The 23,035-nt window shown below is 45.3% G+C and overlaps 2 protein-coding genes and 1 pseudogene across 5 annotated transcripts; all 3 read left to right on the top strand.

Moving 5' to 3' along the window:
* Window positions 1–381: 381 nt before the first annotated feature.
* Window positions 382–4,686, top strand: LOC124686209 (4'-phosphopantetheinyl transferase HetI-like). Of its 2 annotated transcripts, none has more exons than XM_047220203.1 (8): window positions 382–678; window positions 1,730–1,905; window positions 2,633–2,697; window positions 2,779–2,880; window positions 2,971–3,126; window positions 3,609–3,707; window positions 4,063–4,192; window positions 4,276–4,686. In XM_047220203.1, exons 1-8 carry the CDS (start codon window positions 467–469, stop codon window positions 4,380–4,382), a joined length of 1,047 nt encoding a protein of 348 aa, XP_047076159.1. In that variant the 5' UTR covers window positions 382–466; the 3' UTR covers window positions 4,383–4,686. The 2 variants fall into 2 exon arrangements, with proteins under 2 accessions (XP_047076159.1, XP_047076165.1); XM_047220209.1 differs by having other exon boundaries at window positions 553–678; window positions 2,639–2,697.
* Window positions 4,687–8,402: 3,716 nt separating this feature from the next.
* LOC124653749 lies at window positions 8,403–11,538 on the top strand (annotated as a pseudogene).
* A 120-nt stretch (window positions 11,539–11,658) lies between these two features.
* On the top strand, window positions 11,659–22,582 carry LOC124686195 (ERI1 exoribonuclease 3-like). Of its 3 annotated transcripts, XR_006997750.1 has the most exons (5): window positions 11,659–11,915; window positions 12,004–12,078; window positions 15,712–17,586; window positions 19,895–21,814; window positions 21,909–22,582. XR_006997750.1 is itself a non-coding variant. In XM_047220186.1 (3 exons), exon 3 carries the CDS (start codon window positions 13,797–13,799, stop codon window positions 14,637–14,639), a length of 843 nt encoding a protein of 280 aa, XP_047076142.1. In that variant the 5' UTR covers window positions 11,700–11,915; window positions 12,004–12,078; window positions 13,415–13,796; the 3' UTR covers window positions 14,640–14,830. The 3 variants fall into 3 exon arrangements, 1 of the variants encoding a protein (XP_047076142.1); XM_047220186.1 differs by lacking the exons at window positions 15,712–17,586; window positions 19,895–21,814; window positions 21,909–22,582 and adding an exon at window positions 13,415–14,830 and having other exon boundaries at window positions 11,700–11,915; XR_006997753.1 differs by lacking the exons at window positions 11,659–11,915; window positions 12,004–12,078; window positions 15,712–17,586 and adding an exon at window positions 19,317–19,503.
* The last annotated feature ends 453 nt before the right edge of the window (window positions 22,583–23,035 follow it).

The raw sequence follows: 23,035 nt of genomic DNA, 5'->3' as shown, positions 1-23,035 counted from the left end.
CGCCCGTACCAATGGGTCGACTCGTCCCGTCCCGTCCGGCCCTAAAACTGGCGGCCCCTCGTCGGCTCGTCCCTCTCTGTCTCCGCCCAATTCCGCGGCCGCAGGAGCTTCACGCTACGCTGCTCGGGCGCTCGGCGGCGCTCTGGGCTAGACGTCTGGACCTCTCCTCCCACGCGCCCCACCCCACGCCGCCGGCGCCTGCAGCTTCTCCCACGCGCCCCTGTCCAGGATCTGCGTCGCGGACCCTAGCGCCGCGGTAAGCAAGTCTCATCTACACGAACTTCCTTCCTATGTTGTGCTTCATGATTTGTAGAATATTGTTGGAATGTGAAATGGCACTGGAAATCTGACCTGTCGCTGTTTCTTGTTGCTCCGCCACAGGCTCGTTGGATTCAAGAACAAGCTCCCTTGTTGCCACCGGCAGCCCACGCTATAAACCAAACCGGAGGGGACAGGGCGAAGCCGCATGCACCGCCGCCTCCTCCGCTGCCGCGCGATGCCTCTCCTGCAGCTGCCGCCGCCGCCTCAGAGGGCGCTCGCGGTCTCGGGAAGCCGCATGAACCACCGCCTCCTCCGCTGCCGCGTGATGCCTCTCCAGCCGCCGCCGCCGCCACTGGGTGTTTCCGGCGGGCGCCTCTTTGCCTCCCTCTCGTCCCCGCCGCCTCTCCAGTCCCGAAGGTGCGACTTTGCTCCCCCTTCCATCCTCTTTGCGGTGCAAGTTGTCATTCCAGTGAGCCTGTTAGGGACAATGGTAGATCTGGGGCCAGTAGAGGTTATGGTGCCAAGCACATGTGGCAGTTTTCTGGTGTCTGATCTATGATGGGATCAGCAGTATGGAATTTCGTCCGTGACGAGGGGAATGGGGGATGCGAGCAGAGCAGCAAGGCGTTGATATTGCGGAGTAGGAGATGGGGAATTCGAGAGCGTTTTCATTTAGCACACTGATCTGCTCGACTATGCCAGATTATATATCGGCACTGTGGAAGGCAGATGGGCCTTACTCACACACAGCTATATGGCTGGGACTAGCTTGCACACGCTGTCTCTATCCTCGATCAACCCGTGCCCGGTGACCTCTCTGACGAGGGAGGCGTGACACTCTGCCCGACGCAGGGGTGCCTTGTGGTTGTTTCTCCTTAATTTAAAAATCCGCAGGGGCTAGTCCATTATTGTTGAGTTTCTTTTGTGTGGCATTTTCTAGGATATGTAAATATGGAAAGTACTTATAGTAGACAGTGGCAGTAGTTACGAAGAGTGCTAGCTTCTAGCTGCTATTCCTGAACTTATTTGGTTCACTAAATGGGAGATATGTACACTTCTTATGGGTTTCGCTGCATGACAATTAAACAAGTCAGAAGTAACCCAACTATAAGAGGATGATACAACTGTTGGGTTATTGTTTCGAGGGCATGAAGATTGTTTTCTAGGGTTGTAATCTGCGGGTTTCATAAGGGCTGGTGGTGGGAGTTTTGACCCATAACTATCATTCAGTATTCAGTATCGGATTTTATTTATCTCTTTTGAAAATCTATATACCTAGATACTCTCCCTGATATGGTCCCTACATGGTATAACTTTTGGTAGTTAAATGTTCTTTCGGGTTAGGCAAAGCTTTGCATAATGAGAGTATGACTCTTTTACATCTTCAAGTGGTTGGTACTTTTTCTTGTCAAGTTATTTGGGGCATTAAATTTTTTTAAGATAGCTTATGTGTTTATCTCTTTTGTAGGGAGGTGCATGTTTGGTATCTTTGCCCTGATGAGGTGAATGATCAGTCCCAACTGAATATGTATGAAGAACTCCTTTCTCCCGTTGAAAGAAAGTATGCTGCCTCTATGAAAGTACCAGAGCTACGGAAAGATGCTATGTTGTCCCGTGCATTGTTGCGCACAACCCTCTCAAGATGTATGCATAATCACCCACGCTAGATTACATTGTTGGTCACATTAATTGAACTTTCATGCTTGTTACTGTCATTCAAGAAATCATGTTGTCTTTAATTCTTGCTATTATGATTTATTTAATCGCAAAATTGGCGGCATATGAAATCCTTTCCACTGGAGAACAACAAAATTGCTATATTTTTTCTTACTTTATATACTTCGTAATTTCTGTAATCATGAGGAAAAACCTGTAGCTTTGTGAGAAAATCATCTTAATATCTCTGGAGAGCTTCAGCTTCTTATGCGGTTTATGCCTTTTAAATGCATTGAGTTTCTCTGTTTAAACTTAACCGGTATATAGGTGCATGGCTTCCAAATGTGCATTCATCTGTCTTACATATGGAAAACATATGATTGAAGATCAACAATGTCATATAACTCTTGATGGCTTCCCCCCTCAAGTAGCACTGGATGATTTACTAGGTGTACAATCACTTTCTGGTGCGCAGTTTCGTCAATAGTCGTAAAAGTGGAGGATGAAATTATCTGTCATTTGACTTGTAGTAATATGGAAGTCTGGCATGATACTCAATGTTTGAGTTTATCAGCATTTTATCTTGCCAATGATTAGAGTATATTTTTGTCTGTTAATTCTTTTCAATTTTATTTTGTACAGCATAAAACATGTCGTGGTCTAGCGTAACAGGATTACTGATATGCTCATTGCTAATTTGTTTGAACTAGACTAGATACAGATTGTAAAATTGATCCGAGGTCATTTGAGTTTAAGAAGAACGAATTTGGGAAACCTGAGGTAAGGGGTTAGGTTTTGATGGTTATTTTTTCTGAAATATAAGACTTCTAATTAACTTGGGTGCTTTCCATGTTTAATCAGATATTGTGGCCACCGGATAATAGCATTGTTGAGCGACCTTTGCATTTCAACATTTCGCACACTACATCTTTGATTGCCTGTGGCATTGCCATGCATGCTCATGTATGTTCCTTGTTTCTATATAAATGACCATGCTTCTGTTTTTTTGGAGGTTACTAAGTTGATGTTGCTATTATTTTTTTGCTGTCTCAGATTGGTATTGATATTGAAGAGAAGAAGCGGAATACTACCAAGAATATCTTATCTCTTGCTCGCCGTTATTTCACCCCTTCCGAAGTTGATTATCTAATTGCTATTTCTGATTCTGATGTTCAGAGAAAGGAATTCCTAAAACTATGGACTCTTAAAGTTAGTGAGGCTCTCTTTGGTCGTCTGCTTTATAGTCCTTTCCTATGCAACCACTACATTGTGCTGACTTACAGGGATGGTATTTTCCAGTCCTAGGCTAGAATCTATCAATTGTCCTGTATCGTGTATTCTTATGACCACAGACCACCTAAAGCTTACTGTAGCTGACTTTGTTGTTCTTTGCTATAGAGATGCAGATTTGGAATATGTATCTACAGAGAACCTATTTTTAGATGCCAACTTGCTAAATCCTTTCTTACGTGACATATGATTATATTAAACGAATCAAATTAAAGGACACATAGATGTATCTTGTGATTATCCCTTTGAGGAAAAAGGATCGTTGTGAGAAGAGTTAGCACCAAAGTTGTGTTTCCAGCAAAATTTTCCCTATGTAAATTAATACTTATAATACTGATTAAAGATACAATGTTGCAAAATAAACTGCTTACATGGAAATATTTTTGTTGTTGAATTTTTAGGAAGCATATGTAAAGGCTCTTGGGCTGGGTTTCTCAGGTGCTCCGTTCAATACGTTTTCAATCATGTTGGAAACAAGCAAGGGAATTAGGATATCTAAGGTAAGCAGCTTTGACATTTCTCCTTTGTTGGTGTCTTCAACATATGCCGGTCTATGTGTAAGGAGCTTCGGAACTATGTACCTGAACATGATATTTTGTGACACCTCACATGTGGGCCTCCTAGGAACCTACCATTTATTTTGGCGCAACTGCTAGATGTCATGCTAAGCAAATTTCATAAGGAAAAGTATATTGTTAGTATTATGCTTCATGGTACACCGTACACCACATAAATTAGGTGCCTTCCTGTAAAAGAAAAAAGAAATCCGCCTTATTATCAAAAATTGTTGCAACTTAACAGTGACTAGTCTTTATTGATCTGCCTTTACAGCTTAACTTTTCTTTGATTTGCCAGGTATCGAAAGTATGCGATGATTCCATCTCTGGTTCTGACCATCTGTCTGATAATTGGCAATTCACACTGGCGGAGCTAAATAGTTCTCATTACATGTCAGTTTGTGTAGAGGACGACTCCAGAAAGCAAGGTTTGTATTGCCAGCTTGTGGACAAACATTTTGGTTATCTTATGCCTTCAGTTGCTCCATTATTGTTGGTGTATATGTTTCAGGTCTCGAAAATACTCCTGTACCAGTAGGATTGAAAGTATGGAAGACCATACCATTTGTAGAAGATACACTTGTCTCTGGAACAGATGCTTTAAAACTTATTTCTTGACTATGCCAAAACATGTGCTGTTGGCCGTATGGTTTCAGCAGTTGAAAAGTATGATGCATGATTTGGTTCCTGGAAGCATACGGATGATTGCTGGGCATCACTTACTTTATTGGTCAAGGGATGCCAGTTGAGCTACAGTCTGGCTTCTTGTTGAAAGATGGATTCTCCGTAAAGAATGAAGTTCCCTCCAATTGTTAGAATGCACTCTGTGTTTGAGAAGTTATTTTACTAGGGAATGATTTGGTTTCATATTATATGACTTGATTACGCAATTTAAATGCTGCAAGCAATTTTACTTAATGCATGTAGCCTTCTTTGCTAATAATTCTGGCTGTCCCAGGCGTATGACGGGGCTATAAGAATAAAAGAAATAACTCTCTCCCTCACAACAGAACACAGCAGGTGTTCAGGGTCAACGTCGTAGTGAAGAGCTCAATACTTTTCCTTCACAACTGGTAACAAGATGACATGACACGTTTATCTTCAGTAAAGAATACACACAGTTTGCTTCCTTGCTTTGTCTGTTGCTTTTGGTATTTGGCTACTGAAATCTTGCCCCAACGTGTGATTTTGGTCTGAGCTTCCCATAGATATATACTGTGTGTTTGTGCTGTTCTTTTTTATGTGCTCATTCTCTCTGAAGAGAGTATTTGCATATTGAAAATTGATGTCAGTATGCATTATTTGTTGGCTGTCAGGATTTTTGTCCTGTTTTTAAGCCATTGTCACCTTGGTGCGTTATATGTTCCCCCTTCTGTCTGCGTGATCATGTCAGTGTTCCTATTCAACTCAAATATGTTTTTTGAACATTGGATATGCCGATCTCTAAAAAAAAATACCATTCAATTGTTATCATTCTGTCCATACATCTTCAGAGTTTATTGCCTGTATGACAGCAATGTTGTTAGAGAGGTATCTCGTGATTTGAACTTTGAAGCTGCTTGAGAAGTTGAGTTGCAAAGAATATGCCATGACCCATGACGTTAAGGATGCAACAGGTCTGGTACGGCCTCCAGGTTCGACTATGTATATGGTTCCCTGGCTTCTTGATGAATTGGCTGCCGCTATAATGGTACAAAAATTCACACAATAAATTTTACGATCTCAGCTGCCCCCTCCCCCCACGTAAGAGTTATTTTTTCCGAGAAAATAGAGGACGATGTCAGCAGATTTTTTTTTCGCCAGAAAGAGTGTCGTGTTACAACGCGAAAACAGTGGAGGAGCACAAAGAAAAACAACTGTTTTGGAAGAGCAAGAGCTGAAACCCTTTTGTCTTCTGTGCAGACACCAGTTGTGGCATTTCTTAATGAAATTCGGCAAGTCCACATATTCTAGCACAAAATATGTCCATACGAAAAAATATAATATAAGAGCATCTCCAACAGGCTAATATACCACTGATTTGCACTGTGCAGAGGCGAAATCGCTCCTCCACAAGATGCGGCAAACGGCGCGGCGCTGTAAATTGTAAATTTTTTAAAGCGCGTTTTGCACAATCCTGAAAGCCAAATGTGACGCAATCCCGAAAGCCAAACGTGACGCGTCGGCTACAGCGCGGCAACGCTCTGCGCACGCGCGAATACTCAACGGCTGGAAAATTACCCCCGCGCTCGCGCCCTTCATTTCCCCTCCGCCCGGCCGCCGCGAAATCCAGCCGCCTTCGGTCGATTCCGCCGCCGGCCCCGCTGCTGCTCGCCGCCGCGCCGTAGATCCACCTAGCCTGCGCCTCCTGCCGGTAGTAGCGGCCGCTCCGCCGCGCTGTACCGCCCACACCACCGCGATTCTCCCCCCGCCTCCTCCTCCGCGCCGCCATCGCCTCCTCCTCCGCGCCGCCATCGCCTCCTCCTCCGCGCCGCCATCGCCATGTCCTCGTCTTCGTCTTCGAGCTTGCTAACGACATGGCGCGACCATGATGCTCGCCGATTTGCTCGCAAGGTATGCACCTCCGCCGGCCGGCCTCCATGATTTTGCTCGCCGATTTGCTACTATAGTTTAGTTGTAGTTAAGTAATTGCATATGTATGCTTGTAGAGTTCATCATACGATTCATCGGATGACGAGTACGGCCAAGAGGAAGAGAAGAACATATCGCTACTATTAGCATACCGCGCCGTTAAGAAGCCAAAATTTGGTGGATCGGTGTTCGATAGGCAGAAGTTGTGGAGAGAAAGAATTGAAGGCCATGAGAAGTTGATGCGGTCGTATTTTAATGAGAATCCGATATTTCCCGAAAGCTATTTTCGGCGGTATTTTCGGATGAGTATCAACTTGTTCAAGCACATCGCAACGGAGGTGACCAAGTATGATCGGTTCTTTGAGCAAAGGAGAAATGTCGCCGGAGCACTTGGTCATAGCACATATCAAAAGGGTGACCGCCGCCTTGCGTATGTTGGCATATGGTATACCGGCGGATCTAGTTGATGATCATTTGGCCATGGGAGAGAGCACTTCTATCTTGTGTGTGAAGCGCTTTGTCGTTGCAATTGTCAATGTCTTTGGCTCCACATACTTGAGAACCCCCAATGCTTAAGACACGGCAAGGATTTTGGAGATCAACGCCGACCGGGGGTTTCCCGGTATGCTTGGTTCCATTGATTGTATGCATTGGAGTTGGAAGAATTGTCCAGCGGCATGGCATGGACAATTCAAAGGGTACAAGAAGGATGCCACCATAGTCCTTGAAGCGGTCACCGATCAAGAGACTTGGATATGACATGCATTTTTTTGGAATGCCCGGGTCTTGCGATGACATCAATGTTTTTCAACGATCACCACTAATGACAAGATTTGCAATGCGGGAAGGTCCATTGGTGGAGTTTGAAGCAAATGACCACAAGTACAACTATGACTACTTCCTCGCGGACGACATATATCGAAGGTGGCAAACATTTGTGAAGCCGATTATTCAACCACGAGGTAAGAAGCAAACCCAATTCCACAATGCACAAGCGGCGGCTACGAAAGATGTAGAGAGCGCATTTGAGATTTTGCAAGCCCCATTTTGCCATTGTTAGAGGACCGGCTAGATTTTGGGACCAACAATGCCTTTGGTATATCATGACCGCTTGTGTCATCATGCATAACATGATTATAGAGGATGATCGTGGAAAAGATGTGGATCATACCCACTACGAGTTGATGGGGGTTCCCGTGCAAGTGAGGAGGTCCGCACATAGGATTGCCCGGTCCATTGCCTCATACCATGCCATTCGCTGCAACGACACACATGATGAGCTTCAAAAAGATCTCATAGAAGAATGATGGAGGTCCGCACATAGGATTGCCCGGTTCATCATTGCCTCATAGGTATTTGTTTGAAAACTATGTGGTGTATTGTCTCAAAACTATATTGTATTGTTGTATGTTGGTCTCTAAACTTGTTGTATTTGGTGTGAACAATTTCATGCACTTGTTGTATTTGTTGTGAACAATTTATTGTATTTGTATGGCATTTTATTGTGAATTTATATGGTTGTTTGATCTTATTTGATGCATACTTGTGTGTGTTTGTTGTTTGCGCCGCGTCGCGCACTACAAAATGGAGTATCCGACGGAGGTGCTTTTTTACCGCCCCAACGCGCGCTGTAAACTGGAGCATCCGGTGGGGCAAATTTCAGCCCAGCGCGTTATCTATTTGCAGCGCGGCGGAAGCGTAGTTTAGCAACCCCATTTTGAAGATGATCTAAGGCCAATTTTTTTTTTGGTAAAGCAGCCATTGACGCTTGGACAATAAAAATTCAGTTGAACTTCCTGGTTCTCCTTGCCTGTTTCACGACTCGCTGCCAAGTGCCCAACCTTCTTCTACAGCAGGGCGAGGCGCAGCCGCTCCCTTGGCGTAATAGTGACCTGTTTGTAGTCACTGACTAGCATGGCCCACATGGCAGCTGCAGTAGACATTTTCGTTTTCTTTTTTGTTTCTGATTGTTTTGCCGCTTTTAATGGTTTGGCCACCGCTCATCGTTTCATTTCTCATTTCCCCACCGAGCTATTCGAGAAGCAACGGCGGCTCGAGGGCAGTGGCGGTGGGTTGTCGGCCGGAGCCTCGCCGGAGCGCTGCAACGCCGTCTAGCTCGCCGACGAGCTCGCACTGCCTGATTCTACCAGGTTCAGGTAAACTCCTCCACTTCTCTCTCCCCGCTGGTCCTTTGCTTGTTTATTCCCCCTCCACGAGAGCACAACAGAAATCGAGTGATGAATCCCCAATTGTAGGAACTAGGGTTTCTAGTTGGTCATGTTTCTGATTTGGTGCTGTCGATTTCCTGGTTTCTTGAGCTATTCCGTTGTCAGTTTAGCCTGTAGAGGGGACGAGGGTATCCTGTGCAGTTCCCGTTCGAATCCCTGAACCTGAGCGCTTAGTGCTAATGTTTGCTGGGGTAAACGCCGGCCGCCGTCGCTGTGCATAGGCTCGTCCGCTCTGCCCACGCCACAGCACGCGACGGCAAGAGCCTGCCGCTACAGCCCGCGGCGGTATGTGGCACGTGTCGAATGGGGGTGCTGCCGCCATCGAGAAGGTGGTCTTTTCTGTCAATTATACTCACATGTGGTCTTTTTTGTCAATTTATTGGGCATGGTGGTCCTTTGTGACAAAAATTCCCTCCAAACCAACCCTGTCTCACTTAGATTCAGAGCTTTCTCCTATGTTTCGTTTTCCTTATGCTGGGTGGAAAAGTTTCAGGTTCGGCCTGAATTGTTGTTGTCCAAGTTGCAGCATATAAATGGCCTTGGGCGTGTGAGGTGCAGCACAGACTGCATGGTGTTTAGTCAAGGACATGTGGTGTGCCCTACTGAATCATCCTACGTATTGTGCATCTGCAGTGGATATAGATTTTGTGTTGCTTGGCTTTTGTAAACAGTGCGTATTTGCTTTGCACCAGCCTGCCCCTGATATGAATTGTGCCCTACTGAATCCTACGTATTGTGCATCTCTGCATATCCCTGCTTATCTAATAGACATCTTCTCCTGCATAGTAGTCTGCCTAGGCTTTTTAGTTTATGGTGTTTTTGTGATGCCGTGAGTTTTGTTTTTTGTCGCAAATCCAGTGGGAAATCTTCAGCGATAGGGGTCTCTATTCATGTAGAGGGACGGGCCGGAGATCAATTCAACTTGTATGTAGAATTGTTTTGTGTGGATCGATTTTACAAGTATCTGCCATTTTCTTTGGCTGGTCCATTTTTGCTTGCACCCAGCACCCTCGTATCTCTGTAGTTGATGGCTTACGGGTTAAGCATTTTATCTACACTTGTTTTGCTTGAATTGGCGATTGGATGCTGCTGCGGCAGGTTTGGTTTTGATGTATTTTTTTCGTCGCTGCTTTTAAAGCAATTTAACATACTAACTACATGAGTTTACATGTGTTCTGAAAATGTATTATAGGTAATGATAGCGGTATATATTTGCTGTTTCTGTCATTTTAGTTCATGCACTGTTTTCTGTCTACTTCGCTGAATAGTTGTAGCTAGTCGAATGCAACCAGGTCCTACTAGGATTTTTAAGGAATGCAGAGCGGTAACTCCTCATCTTCATATTTATATTCGTGGCAGAGGGGGTGCCGGAGGTGGATGATCACCAGCAACATCGATTGCAATGAAGACACCGGCAGCAAGATCGCCATTGGTGGCGCTAGCCCTGTGCCTGTGCCTCTCGTTTGCGTTCGCGTCGAGGGATGTGGAAGAGGTAGGATGGAGGACAGCATGCAGAAGGTCAGGCGGAATGGGGAAAAGGGCATTCCGGCGACGGTGGCCGGCCGTACTACTTCGGCGAGGAAAGCTTCCGTGAGTGGTCGCGCACGCCTCTCGGCCACTTCAAGCTGCTAGAGCGGTTCGACGACAAACTGCTGCGTGGCTCCGTGGGCGACTACCGCGTGGCGTGCCTGGAGGTGGCGCCGCGCGCGTTCCTACAGCCCAGCCACTTCGACGCCGACAAGGTCTTGTACGTGAAGGAAGGCGAGGGCGTGCTGGTGCTGCTGAGGAAGGGGAGGCGGGAGTCGTTGTGCGTGAGGGAAGGTGACGTGATGGTCATCCCGGCCGGCTCCATCATGTACTTCGCTAACACGCACCGCTCCAAGTGGCTCCGCGTCGTCATGCTCCTCAACTACGCCAGCTTTGAGGTGAGCGACTGACGGGTGTTGGAATTCGCCCATGAATCAATCACATCAATATAGATGAACACACACACACACACACAAAATTTATCACCAAGGGTGCGTGTCACACCCTCTATTTTTCCTCTCTTTATTTCTTTTCTGTTTTCTGAGTTAAAAATCTTCAGCCTGGACGTGCATATATATACACGCACAGCCAAAGGATCTGGACCTAGACTTGGACACCTAACTTAAACCTGAAACTGCTCGGACTCAAACTCTGCACGTCTCCTGAACTGACTCAATACATACAAGACTAGTACTGCTCTACTTTTAGCACTAGGACACGCACACGGAAAAGAACTAACCACTGCATGCTAGCTAGCTGATTACAACTCTTGATGTAACCAGACTAACCAAACCTAGCAGCAATCTTGCTGACTCCAAACCGGACAACACTAAAACTACTAGGACTCTTTACTCTTGGACACTATGAATTCACTAAGGCAAGATTGCTGCTACTCTTGGATACTATGAATTCACTGAGGCAAGATTATTTCCAACAACGCGCTCGATCGATCGACCCGCTTTGCAACTGTAATTTGTGAGCTGAGCTGGGCGTGCTGCATGTGCAGGAGTTCTTCCCTGTTGGAGGCGAGGGCCCGGATTCTTACTTGAGCGCCTTCAGCGACGAGGTTCTCCAGGCTGCATTCAACGTATGCGACATAACTCTTTGACATTTTCTTGGTTCATCTGACCGAGAATGACTTTGCTTGAATTGAACAGTCGCGCCGGGATGAGCTGGAGAAGGTGTTCGAGAGGCAGAGCAAGGGGGAGATATGGCAGGCGTCGGAGGAGCAGATCTGGGAGCTGAGCACGTCGTGCTCCAGGGGCGGCGGGGGCTCAGGCTCCAAGGAGGAGGAAATCAAGCTGACCAGCCTCCTCGGCCAGAAGCCCCGCTACTCAAACAACCACGGCAGGATGCACGTGATCACCGGCGACGAGTGCCGCCACCTCCGTGACCTCGACATGGAAGTCGGCATCGCCAACATCACCAGCGTACGTAGAAAAGATTAGCTAGCTCGTTTTGTAACATCACACGCAACTTGACTTGATCGATGGTGGCGCATTTAACAAAATGTTCTCTTTTTGTGAAAAGGAATGTCAACATTATTCCTGGAGTTAGTTGTGTTATCACGTGTATATTCAGATAGTAGCTCTCTGTTGAGAGTTACTGTTTATCATAGGGACACACATCAATGAATGGATATTTAAATTGTGTTCTTGTTCAGAAATAAATTGCACTTGCAGTTTCTTGTATGATATATGGTTAACTCAGTTTACACATTTACAATGTTTCAGGTGGAGCTAAAGGAAGGCCTTCTGGAGCAGTTTTTTTCATGAAATGGAACCCTTTATAGGCAAACAAGGACTGCCAGTTTGCCTAAACAGAGGTTTGTAGCTCCCTTACACTTACACAGCTCTTTGAAGCTACCGAGCAAAATGGCTGGATTTACTAAAGTTCCATCATTGTTGGTGCAGGTGTTGTTGAATTAATTGCTGACCATGTAGTTTGTGAAGAAGGGAAGCCTTTCACCAGAAGCAGCACACACTCTGGTATGTATAAAACATCATGCATTATTACCTGAATATTTTTAAAGTGATAGACGATAGTGGTATCCTGTGATCAAGTTATGAGAAGCCGAAAGTCTTACTCTTACACTTGATTAGGGTGTTCAAGACATCTGGTACCATTTTTGCTCGGAAGTGTAGAACTGTGGAAGTATACATGTATGTTTTGTGGTAAGGGCATCTTCATCAGCCCGAAGCAAATGGATCAAGGGTTCCTTTGATTCATAGGATAACGAAAGTATAGAAATAAAAAAGCATGGGATTGGGATTTCATATCTCTTTGAATCATATCAGAAAATGAAGCGTGTTTGATTGTAGCAGCGAAGAAATATTTCATGATGTATGACCTAATTTTTTGTATAGGATTTACACTATAAGACTCTTATAGGATTAATTCCTATAGGATATGTTTGTATCAGTTAAACAACAAGTGTATGAAAATTTTCTATGAATCTAAATCCTACACAATTTTTTATGCAAATCCTATGAATCAAAGGAGCCCCAAACATGTCCATTTCGGTCCGCATGGGTAAGACCTGGCTCGATGCAAAGTGACCTATTGGGTTGGGAATGTGTTGAGTGACCTATTGGGTTGGGAATGCGTCGGTGGACACAACACGGACGTGACGAGTGTCCCCCTTAACTAGCCATCTAAAAACGTCTTTGCACCATCATGTTAGCCTTCGATCGCACGCCCATTGATCTAAAAAGGGCCCACCTTCTTTTTCTTTAAGCTTCTTCCTCCATGAAACCTGCTGCCCCCACCCCTCCTGTTCGAATCCCGTGGCCGCGCCGACTCGCCGCCCCTTGACGAACAGCCGCCCCTTGACGAACAGCCGCGCCGCCCACCCCTCGCTAGGCCACCGCGCGGCGTTACCGCACTTCGCATAGACCCGCCCCCCTCGCCCAAGGCAGCGCCGCACAACCCTTGCCCATGCCGACATGCAACGCTGCTGGCTGAACGCACCTTGTCTAGCCCGCTGCACTAGCCTACCCTCGTTGACAGGAAGTCAGGCGGCAGCGGTGCATACTCTCTCTATGTGACGACAAACGTGGGGATGGCCAGAATCAACCATCGACGGTGGCAGCGGCGATGAGGAAAGGAGGCTTCCGAGCTAAATATTCCGTCCTCCAACCTTTTTGGAGCGATGCAGGGGAATCTAGGCCTCAAGTCTGCGTATATGCAATATTTCGAGAAGCGATACGGGTTTGATGGAATTTTTTTTTTTGGAGGCCAGCTATTTTTCCGGTATCTGCATGGGATTTTTTTTTTGACCCGGCACCGGAAACTTGCGATTATTTTTTGGTTTGCTCTGAATAGGTTATCTGCTAGACCATGAAACAAAAAAGGAAATTCTTGCAAGCACGAGTGTACATATCAGCAGCAAGAGCCAAAGAAAAAGGTGACGCACGCACCAATTGAGAAAAAAGAAATAACGATGTCGGGCCCAGCAATACCGCGTCAACGCGGCCCAGATCTGAATCCCGCGTAAACTCTACGCAGTCTGAGTTCGAGTTCGAGTTCATGTCGGAGACGGAGCACCTTCCGGTGGATTTAAGGCCGCAATTCGCCCGCGGGATCGAAACCCTAGCTCCCCCCTCCCGAGATCTTGATCTGATCCAGCTCTCGACAAACCCTAGCTTCTCAGCGCTCCGTTTCCCGGTGATCGCGCGCGCGTGTTTTCCCTCGGCGGCGGACGACGATGTCGAGCGCGGCGGCGCCGTGGGCTCAGGCGCCTCACCTGCTGCAGGAGTTCGAGTTCTTCTTGGTCGTGGATTTCGAGGCCACGTGCGAGAAGGACAAGCGGATTTACCCGCAAGAGATTATCGAGTTCCCCTCCGTGCTCGTCGACGGCGCCACCGGCCGCATCCAATCCGCCTTCCGCAGGTACGTCCGCCCTAAGTACCATCCTGTGCTGACTCCGTTTTGCAGGGACCTCACGGGGATCAGGCAGGAGGACGTCGATGGAGGGGTGGATCTCGGGGAGGCGCTCCTGCTGCACCACCGCTGGCTGCAGGCGGCGACGGCGGGGGCCAGGAAAGGCGGCAGCTTGGCCGTCGTGACGTGGGGCGATTGGGACTGCCGGACTATGCTCGAATCGGAGTGCGTCTTCAAGGGGATCGAGAAGCCGGCGTACTTCGATCGCTGGGTCAACCTCAGGGTTCCCTTCCAGACGGTGCTCGGGGGCGTAGGGCGGGTCAATCTGCAGGAGGCCGTCCGGGCCGCTGGGTTACAGTGGGAAGGCCGCCTGCACTGCGGGCTCGATGACGCGCGCAACACGGCACACCTTCTTGTGGAGATTATGCGCAGGGGCGCCAAGATCGCCATTACCGGCTCCTTGGCGCCGCTGCCGATCCAGCACAAGGAGGAGGAGGAGCAGCAGCCTCACACAAGTCTGTGCGGGGGTGCCTGCTACTGCGGAGTGGCGAGCCGAGGAGGCGTTATAGCGGTGCCAGGGCCGACACAGGGGAGGTGCTTCTGGGGGTGTGGCAACTGGACGCCAGCCATGGGAGCCGCCTGCCCCTACTTCTTGTGGACCAACTGAATCAGTTGCGCCACCGATTGCGATTTCAGGCTCAGTCTAGATATTAGCTTCATGTGATTTGGTCACTGGAATCAAATGTGACCCAGCTGGCATTAGCTTAGTTCACTGTGAACCTACAGCTTATGGGAGAGTAGCTATCCTATGTAATCGCTGTGTCAATTTTTAATATTAATAAAGGTTTGATTTGATCATGATCCTTCTTCTCCGCGAAATTCATCAACATCGAACAAGTCTGTGCGGTGGCGCCGCTGGGGCGTGCTACTGCAGGGTGGCCAGCAGAGGGGGCGTTGTAGCGATGCCAGGCCCATGCAGGGGAGGTGCTAGTGGGGGTGTGGCAACTGGACGCCCACCATGGGACCCGTCTGCCCCTACTTCCTCCGGACAAATTGAATCAGTTGCGCCACCGATTGATGGATGCTTGTGTTAACTCTAGTCAGATTCGATTGTAGCCTAGTTGATTCTTGGTGTGATTTCAAATGTGACCCAGGTAGTAATAGGTTAGTTCATTTGCACTCTGAACTGGTCACCCAAACCTACGGCTTAGGGGATAGTAGCTATCCTATGTAATCAGTGTGTGAATTATTATTAATATTAATAGAAGGTTTCATTTAATTATGATTCTTCTTCTCTTCGAAATTCTTCAACACCAAGCAACGTCTGTCTTCTAATTTTCATCAGTTTGTGATTAAAATTAAGTAATTGCTGACCAAAGTTAAAAGAGGGATCACTTGGATGCTACCACCGGTGGTCATGGATGACCATATCGAGCAGCCACTGCTCAAATCAGGTGCAACCAAAGCACATCTATCCTTTTCTGTTAATTGATATCTATACCTTTAATTGGCGAAAAAGATCTAAAAATATTTCTGCAATTGGTATTATGTGCTTGATTATGTTTGTAGTTCGGTAATTCCAATGGAATTGTAACCCCCTGTATTATTTAAATGCTTCCAGCAAGTATCTTTAATTAGTAAAGAAGGCTTATGCATTTCTTTGCAAATTTCTGCAGTTTAGTCATTTCTTATACGTACAGAATTCTTTATGTGACTTTGTTGTGCTTCGATATGTGCAGATTACAGTAACTTTACATGCTGGCTGGCAATGGCAGCAAGGCCAAAGCGATAAAGACCTCACCCCTCATACCTCACATCTCAGCACTGCATCTTCGGTCCTGAACTACCGAAGTCGTGTCTGTTACCTATATCGACTCTAGCTCTGGCAAGCGAGGATGGTAAGAGAATAAAAGACCTGTTTCTTCCGTGCAATCGTCTGTGTGATGAACTGATTCTGCTTACTTGAGGATTTGTGCTGAGTTCACATCATTTACTTTGCGATCCATGATGTCCAATTTAAGAATAGTGGTTGCGTGATGGGGATATTTTGAACAATCTGTGTAAAATTTAGCTTTCAGGACAGGGCATCAGCAGGGTGTTGATTTAGGAGTTTTAGGCGGTTTTCTGTAATTGATATGTGCAGCCCTCTGCTTTGATGAACTGCGAGTTTCGTTTAGGGCGTACTCCCTTTGATCGGGATCTGATCATACCCTTTGAGGCGGGCTCTTTATTGAGTAGTGATTTATTATCGGATTATTGTGCTTCAGGCTAGTTTTCCATGCAGAGATGGATCAATAATGCTAATACACAGATTTTTACCCTGATCAGTCCGCTCGCAGATGCACAACTTTTTTTCTTCCAAAGCTGCTCATATAAGGTGCTTTTCTCAAGCTATCGTAGATCTGATCATATAGTGACATATATGCTTCCTGCTCCTGATTATCATTTTAGGCGCCTCATAAGTAATAGTGTTATCATTCTAAGCACCTCATAAGTTCTTACATCCTAATTTGTTCTCAATCACCGGTACTATTTTGATTTCCCTTCCAACTTTCTGAAATCTATTTCATCTTGAAGAAAAAGTGTGACGGATAGTGTTCTCAAATAAAAAGTAGAAGTAGAAGCCTAGAGCTGCAAAGTAGCATACTGCCCTCAAAGAAGCTCTGATTTAGTTTCTTGATTCAGTAGGAATGCTTTTTAGATAATATAGGAGACTGGGAGGTTCCATTCTTTGGTCAATGGCATTTTCTACGGAGTTATCCGCTGTAAATTTCACATATTTATCCAGAGGCCACAATCTCTCCAATGTGATTATCCACTCCCCGCCCCCTCCATAGAACAATTCTCCTATATTTTTATTTATTTATTATACATATTTCCGCGTGTAATCTTGGTTTAGTGCATTTCTGGTGCAGTGGTGACATGATGTGATTACAATTGTTAATAACTTGATCGACAGTTTGCCGATCATTTAGAACATCAATTAGCTAACGAAATTTGATGATGGGCCACTGAACACAATTTATACTGCGCACTTGTTTGCTGACGTCTCTCGCCTCATCAAGGTCTGAACTCCAGCTTGACACCCTTTCCGCTGAGTAGTACCAGGTAACTCGTGAGACTGTTCTTTTTCTGTTTTAGTTTTTATATTTTTAGGACTTTTGTCTGCAGTTAGTGTTATAAGAATCACCTTTAACTTGAAATAAATGAATGCTAGCATGTTCCATTTGAATTGATTAACAAGTGCAGTTCATAGATCTATATCTAGGTGCATCTAGTTGTTTTTTACAGTAAAATCACCTAGATATGGTTAGTTAATATTAGGAGACTGGAGATTACATGATTGTCCTGGTAGCCAGTACCTATGTGGTTCAAGCTAAATGTTATTTTTCATTCTATTTCTTTCTTGGTTTTTTATAGTCTTACTATCCACCACCCTAACGATCCATTCTCTAGATTTCATTCTCTTTAATTATGTTGGATTTAGGAAATAATGGTCAGGTGCATTGCAGGTACAGGGAACACCATTTGTACAATTACAGGTTGCAACAAGAAAGTTCTGGTTACATCTCAATGGCAATTAATTGTATCATCATATTCGTGCAAATAAGGAGGTACCCGTTCCTACTGTTACAGAATCAAAGAAGCCTTTAATTTTCTTACTATTTACTTCCTGCTAACTGTTTAACTATGACCCATCTGAATGTAAATTCGAGAAAACAAAACTTTTAGTATTAAGCACAAGAAAGGCTTGACATTGTCTAGCTCAGGTCCCATGTTGGTTCATGTCTTAAATAGGGCATCACCATCTGTGATGGAATGGAGGACATCCATGCTTGGCATTTTGATCCGCGCGGCCTTTTCTTAGTCAAGTCTGCATACAAGGTTGGGGTTCAGCTGAGGGACAGAAGGTTGGGCAGAGATGCTGCATGCTCCAAGGAGAATCTGGCAAACAGCACTGTAAAATTTGATTGGAACCATATTTGGTCTCTAAAAACGTCAAGCAAGGTGAAGATGTTTGTTCGGAGGCTTCCTCACAATAGCTTGGCAAACAGAATGAAAATCCGAAGGCTTGGGGTGGACCTCGATATGACATGCCCTGTGTGCCATCGCTTGAATGAGAATGGGGGACATGTTTTCCCGAAGTGCAAAAAAGTTAAAAGCGTTGGAATATCCTGGCTCTAGGAGAGACCCGTGAGAAGCTCATTTCTTGTACCTCAGCCCACAGCATGCTGCAAGATCTTTGGAAGTGCAGCGATGAAACACAACTTAAGGCTGTGACCCTGACGTGGGAATGGTGGAACGTCCGCAACAAGGCAATTGCAGGTGAGGCGACTCCTAGCTCCGAGGCTGTGTGCCATCGAGTTGAGAAGCTCCTGGTGGAGCAATAAAGTCTGAAGAAGCCAAACAAACCACCGAAACCTCCAGATATTCACAAATGGTGTAAACCGCTAAATGATCATGTGAAAGTCAACTTTGATGGCGCTTTTGATTCTGACTCGGGTTCTGGCGGTTGGGGCTATGTCATCTGTGACCAGGCTGGTGATTTCATTCGATTCTGACTTGGGTTCTAGCGGTTGGGGCTATGTCATCTGTGACCAGGCTGGTGATTTCATTGCTGCTGGTGCGGGGAAATCTACCCATCTTAGAGATGCCTTGCATTCTGAAGCTGTTGCTTGCCTTGCTGCCATTGTCGGGGCAAACAGAGTGGGGGTGAACATAATTATATTTTAATCTGATGCTTCAAACCTCGTGAATGCTCTCAAGTCCAATGCTTTCGACAGATCAGAAATTGGTGTGCTGGTGAAAGAAGCGAGAGTTCCCCTTCGTGCTCTATTTCTAGCTCTTGTGTATCCTCAATGATGTCGATGGGCTGAGTTGCTTAATGCGTGCCACCTGTTAGCATCAATAGATTCGGACGAGATGAAGTCCATGCAAAATTAGGGCGCAAACGGCAAATCTACGTTTAGGTGCTTGCCAATGGAAGGTATCTACGACTACGAGGATGACGTTTAGGTGCTTGCCAATGGAAGGTCACTAGCATCAGCTGGAGTAAAATACATGTCGCGTACCTAACCTCGCCAGCCTTGCCCGCCTCTATCACCGTACTCAAGAATACGTGAAATACGGTAATTGAATATGCCTGGCTGTCCCATCGATGGTCACCATGTGTTGCTGCGTGGTGTATTCTGGCCGGAGGCGCGCATCGGGTCCCACTGTTAGTCGCTGAGGGGCGTTGCGTGGCCGTTTTCTTGCAGAGAAGCCCCTGAATTAATTTGCAATAACTGCTTCATCCCCCACCGCACATCTGTATGCTTCTTCCCCATAGTGATCGTACCTCTGTTGCGATTATTCCGAGGTGGTTGCGGGAGAGGAAGAGACGTCGGCGACGCCGTCGTCCTCGCTGTCGTTGCACTTGGAGAGAGCGAGTCGTCGACGGTGTCAATAGGCGTGCGGGTGTCGAGGGGCTTGTGCGCCGTGAGCGATGGCTCCGCGGCGGCGGCCCGAGGGTGATCCTCCTCCAGTTTACGGTGAATTTTCGAGTCTTTTCGGCATAGCCTTCACCTCTCTCTCGGAAATGTTTGCCTTTTCTAGTCTAGGGTTGTTTAGATGGTCGAATCTGAACAGTTGAGTCCATATTTATGCTGACATTTAGCGTCGGTTTGTGGATGCTTTGATCGATTTTTGGGTAGGGTTTTACGCATAGGTTAAGGATTGATTATGGTTAGAGTTTGCGCCATATGCCGTCAGTTGGTTTCACTAGTTTTGAATCAACTAATCTAGCAACTTTGAGCAGGGTTTCGGGTCGTCTAGTTCTGCAAGATTTCTGAAAGTTCTGACTAGTTTCAGCTCCAAAAAATGTAGCATTTTTGTGTATTCTGTGGATAGATGGTTGAATCGTTTTATACATTGTTGTTGCAGGTCCTGGTACCAATAATTTCTCAGTAGGAATATGTCATGGAGGTTTATTTGTTGGTAATGGTATTAACAAGAGCTATGTCGATGGATCAGTTATTTGGTTTGATGATTGCGACACTGAAAGTTGGTCTCCTGCAATGGTTGAAAATCTGGTGGATAAAATTGGTTATGAAATGCAGGGAGAATAAGGGCACATTATTTGATCCAATACTGACAATGGTTAGGAAGTGATGATGATACACACTTTATGAGCACATTTGTTGGTATTGGCCACCACTTCTTCAGCATCTACCTGGACCATGATGAATCCATCAGAGCAAGGGATTGGGATGATGTAGTTGAATTTCCCGTGGTTGATCTTCCTCCAGCTGTTAGCCATGCAAAGCCCATATCTCTGGATGATGAAGAAGGAATAGTGGACAATCCCCATGTCCCTCTTTTAGTTATTTTTGAGATAGAAGAAGTGAGATCTAGGGAGGAAGAAGTAACCAGAGGAAGGGATGGGATGAAAACCAGAAGCAACCATAAGATTGTGAGAGAACAAAAAGAAGTTGATGAAGAGGATGAAGAAGCATACAATGGTGAAGAGGATGCATACTTCAACATGCATGATTCTGGCTATGAGATCAGTGATGCTGATGATGATTTCTTTGTCAGCCATGTTGATGAAGATGAAGAAGAGGTCAAGAAACATAGTGCACATGGTAAAGAAAAGCTGGAATAAGAAGATGAGTCAGAGCTTGATGATCTATGGGCCCCTGACTCAGAAGATGAGAAGGTCAAGGTAAGGTTAAAGACATTCAAAGAGAAAGATTTGAAAGATCCCAAGTTCAAAGTTGGTCAAATGTTTGAGACAGTTGACATGCTAAGGAAAGCAATCAGAGAGTACAATTGCTTACAAAGAAGATCTATCAAGATGCCAATAAATGACAAGAGAAGGCTGTGTGCTAAGTGTTCAGGAGCAGATGACTGTCCATTTTATTTGTGGGCATCTTACAATAAATCCATAGATTCTTGGTTGATCAAGAAGTTCAATGAGAAGCACACATGCAACAGGAAATTTAAAGTTAGTGCATTTACTACTAACTTTGTTGCAGACAAGTATTTGGAAAGTTTCAGAGCTGATCAAGACATGAACTTGAAGAATTTTTCAAGAGTGGTTCAGAAGCAATGGCACATGACACCTGGTAGGAGCAAGATGCGGAGAGCCAGGAGACTTGCTATGAAGACAATTTATGGTGATAAAGAAGAATAATACAAGCTTCTTTGGGACTATGGTAATGAAATTAGAAGGAGTAACCCTGGCTCTTCTTTCTTTCTAACATGCAATGCAAGTGGTAGATTCAGTAGATGCTAAATGAGTCTTGATGCCTGCAAAAGAGGGTTTTTACAAGGTTGTAGGCCAATTATATTTGTGGGTGGATGTTTCATCAAGACAAGATACAAAGGCCAATTGCTTGCTGATGTAGGTATAGATTCAAATGACTGTATCTTTCCTATTGCAATTGCTGCTGTAGAGGTGGAAGACACAACAAACTGGACATGGTTTCTTCAAAGTTTGAAGAATGACCTGGGTATAGTCAACACTGCTCCATGGACACGGACGTCAGACAAGCAGAAAGGCCTCACTAATACAGTGAAGGACCAATTCCCTGAATCCGAACACAGGTTTTGTGTGAGGCATATGTGGCAAAATTTCCAGCAAGTTTTCAGGAGTGATGCTCTTAAGAATGCTTTATGGACTTTAGCTAGAAGCATTACTGTAGCCAAGTATGAGAGGAGCATGGAATACATGAAAGCACTGAACCCTGATGCTCATGCTTTGGTTGACAAGTTGGACCCTAAAACCTGGGTTAGGGCATTCCAAAGTGACCTTCCTAAATGTGGCATATTGTTGAACAACAACTGTGAAGTTTTCAACAAGTAAGATGTTCTTATCTTGTTTTCTTTATATGATGTGCTTATCTTGCTTCCTTATCTGATGTGCTTATCTTGCTTCCTTATCTGATGTGCTTAGGTACATTTTAGAAGCAAGGGAGTTGCCTGTCCTTAGTATGTTTGACAGAGTCAAAAATCAAATGATAACTAGGCATTACAGTAAAGGGAAAGAGGCAGCTGTGATGACCGGAATTCTTACACCCAAGATCAAGAAGAAGCTGAAAAAAACATAGAGTTAGCTAACTATAGCTTTGCTGAAGGAGCTGGTGATGGGCTACTTAAACTGAGTGAAGTGGTTTGCTCAACTCCGACAAACTACATTGTGGATCTCAAGAGCAGAACATGTAATTGCAAGAGGTGAGAGAAGAGTGGCATTCCATGCCCACATGCCATCTCATGCATCAGATATGATGAGAAAGATCCAGTGACTTATGTTGACAAGTGTTACTCAGTGGACATGTACAAGAAAACCTATGGACATATTGGTTACCCTTGCAAGGACAAAACGGACTGGGAAAAGATGCATGGGCCTATCATCTTGCCTCCTGCATTCCAGACTGAAGTGCCAGGTTAAATGCTATGTAATTACTTGCAATTGTATTATTTTGATTTCACTGAAGTGGCAGATATGTAATGTCAACTTCCTACTGTCTTATTTTGGTATCAATGAAAAGCCTGGTTCCAAATAGGCTTCACATATACATTTCATAGATAAATTTCATACATATACAATGGCTTGACAGATACATTTCATACATTGTTCAATGAAATGCCAGGTTCCAAAAAAGCTTTCACATTAACACATTTCATTCATTGTTCAACACACAGATGCATAGACTCTAGACCCATTATATCATCAAACTTTGTAAGCAAGTTTCAGAATAAGCAAGCCAGCAAACCACTACTACATTGTTCACACACATAGACCCACTACATCATAACACATATGCATCTTCACTTCTTCTGAATAAGCATCACACAGACCACACCTAAGAGCACTACTACAAGTTTCAGAAGGACTACTTCAGTAAGCAGATCAAGCATTGACACCAACTTCCCCATCACTTGCTGATCATTTCGAGGAATTGTTACTTCTCTTTGTTTGTTCCTGAGCTCCAATGCTTCCCTCCTCTCCTCTGCCCATTGATGGGTATCAATAGCTTCATCACCTATGAGATAATCATTCTCACATAGAAACTCAACGTA

Source organism: Lolium rigidum, chromosome 1, assembly GCF_022539505.1.
Source record: "Lolium rigidum isolate FL_2022 chromosome 1, APGP_CSIRO_Lrig_0.1, whole genome shotgun sequence".
In the NCBI taxonomy this organism is placed as follows: Eukaryota; Viridiplantae; Streptophyta; class Magnoliopsida; order Poales; family Poaceae; genus Lolium; species Lolium rigidum.
Note: the sequence above shows the minus strand (reverse complement) of the source record. Positions and strands in the feature narration are given on the sequence as shown.

Excerpts from the sequence above, each read along its gene's own strand:
- LOC124686209 (XM_047220203.1), top strand. The coding sequence starts at position 467 with ATGCACCGCCGCCTCCTCCGCTGCCGCGCGATGCCTCTCCTGCAGCTG. Across the intron at positions 2,698-2,778 it reads ACGAATTTGGGAAACCTGAG|ATATTGTGGCCACCGGATAA; the intron begins GTAAGGGGTTAG and ends ATGTTTAATCAG. Across the intron at positions 3,127-3,608 it reads TAAAACTATGGACTCTTAAA|GAAGCATATGTAAAGGCTCT; the intron begins GTTAGTGAGGCT and ends TTGAATTTTTAG.
- LOC124686195 (XM_047220186.1), top strand. The coding sequence starts at position 13,797 with ATGTCGAGCGCGGCGGCGCCGTGGGCTCAGGCGCCTCACCTGCTGCAG.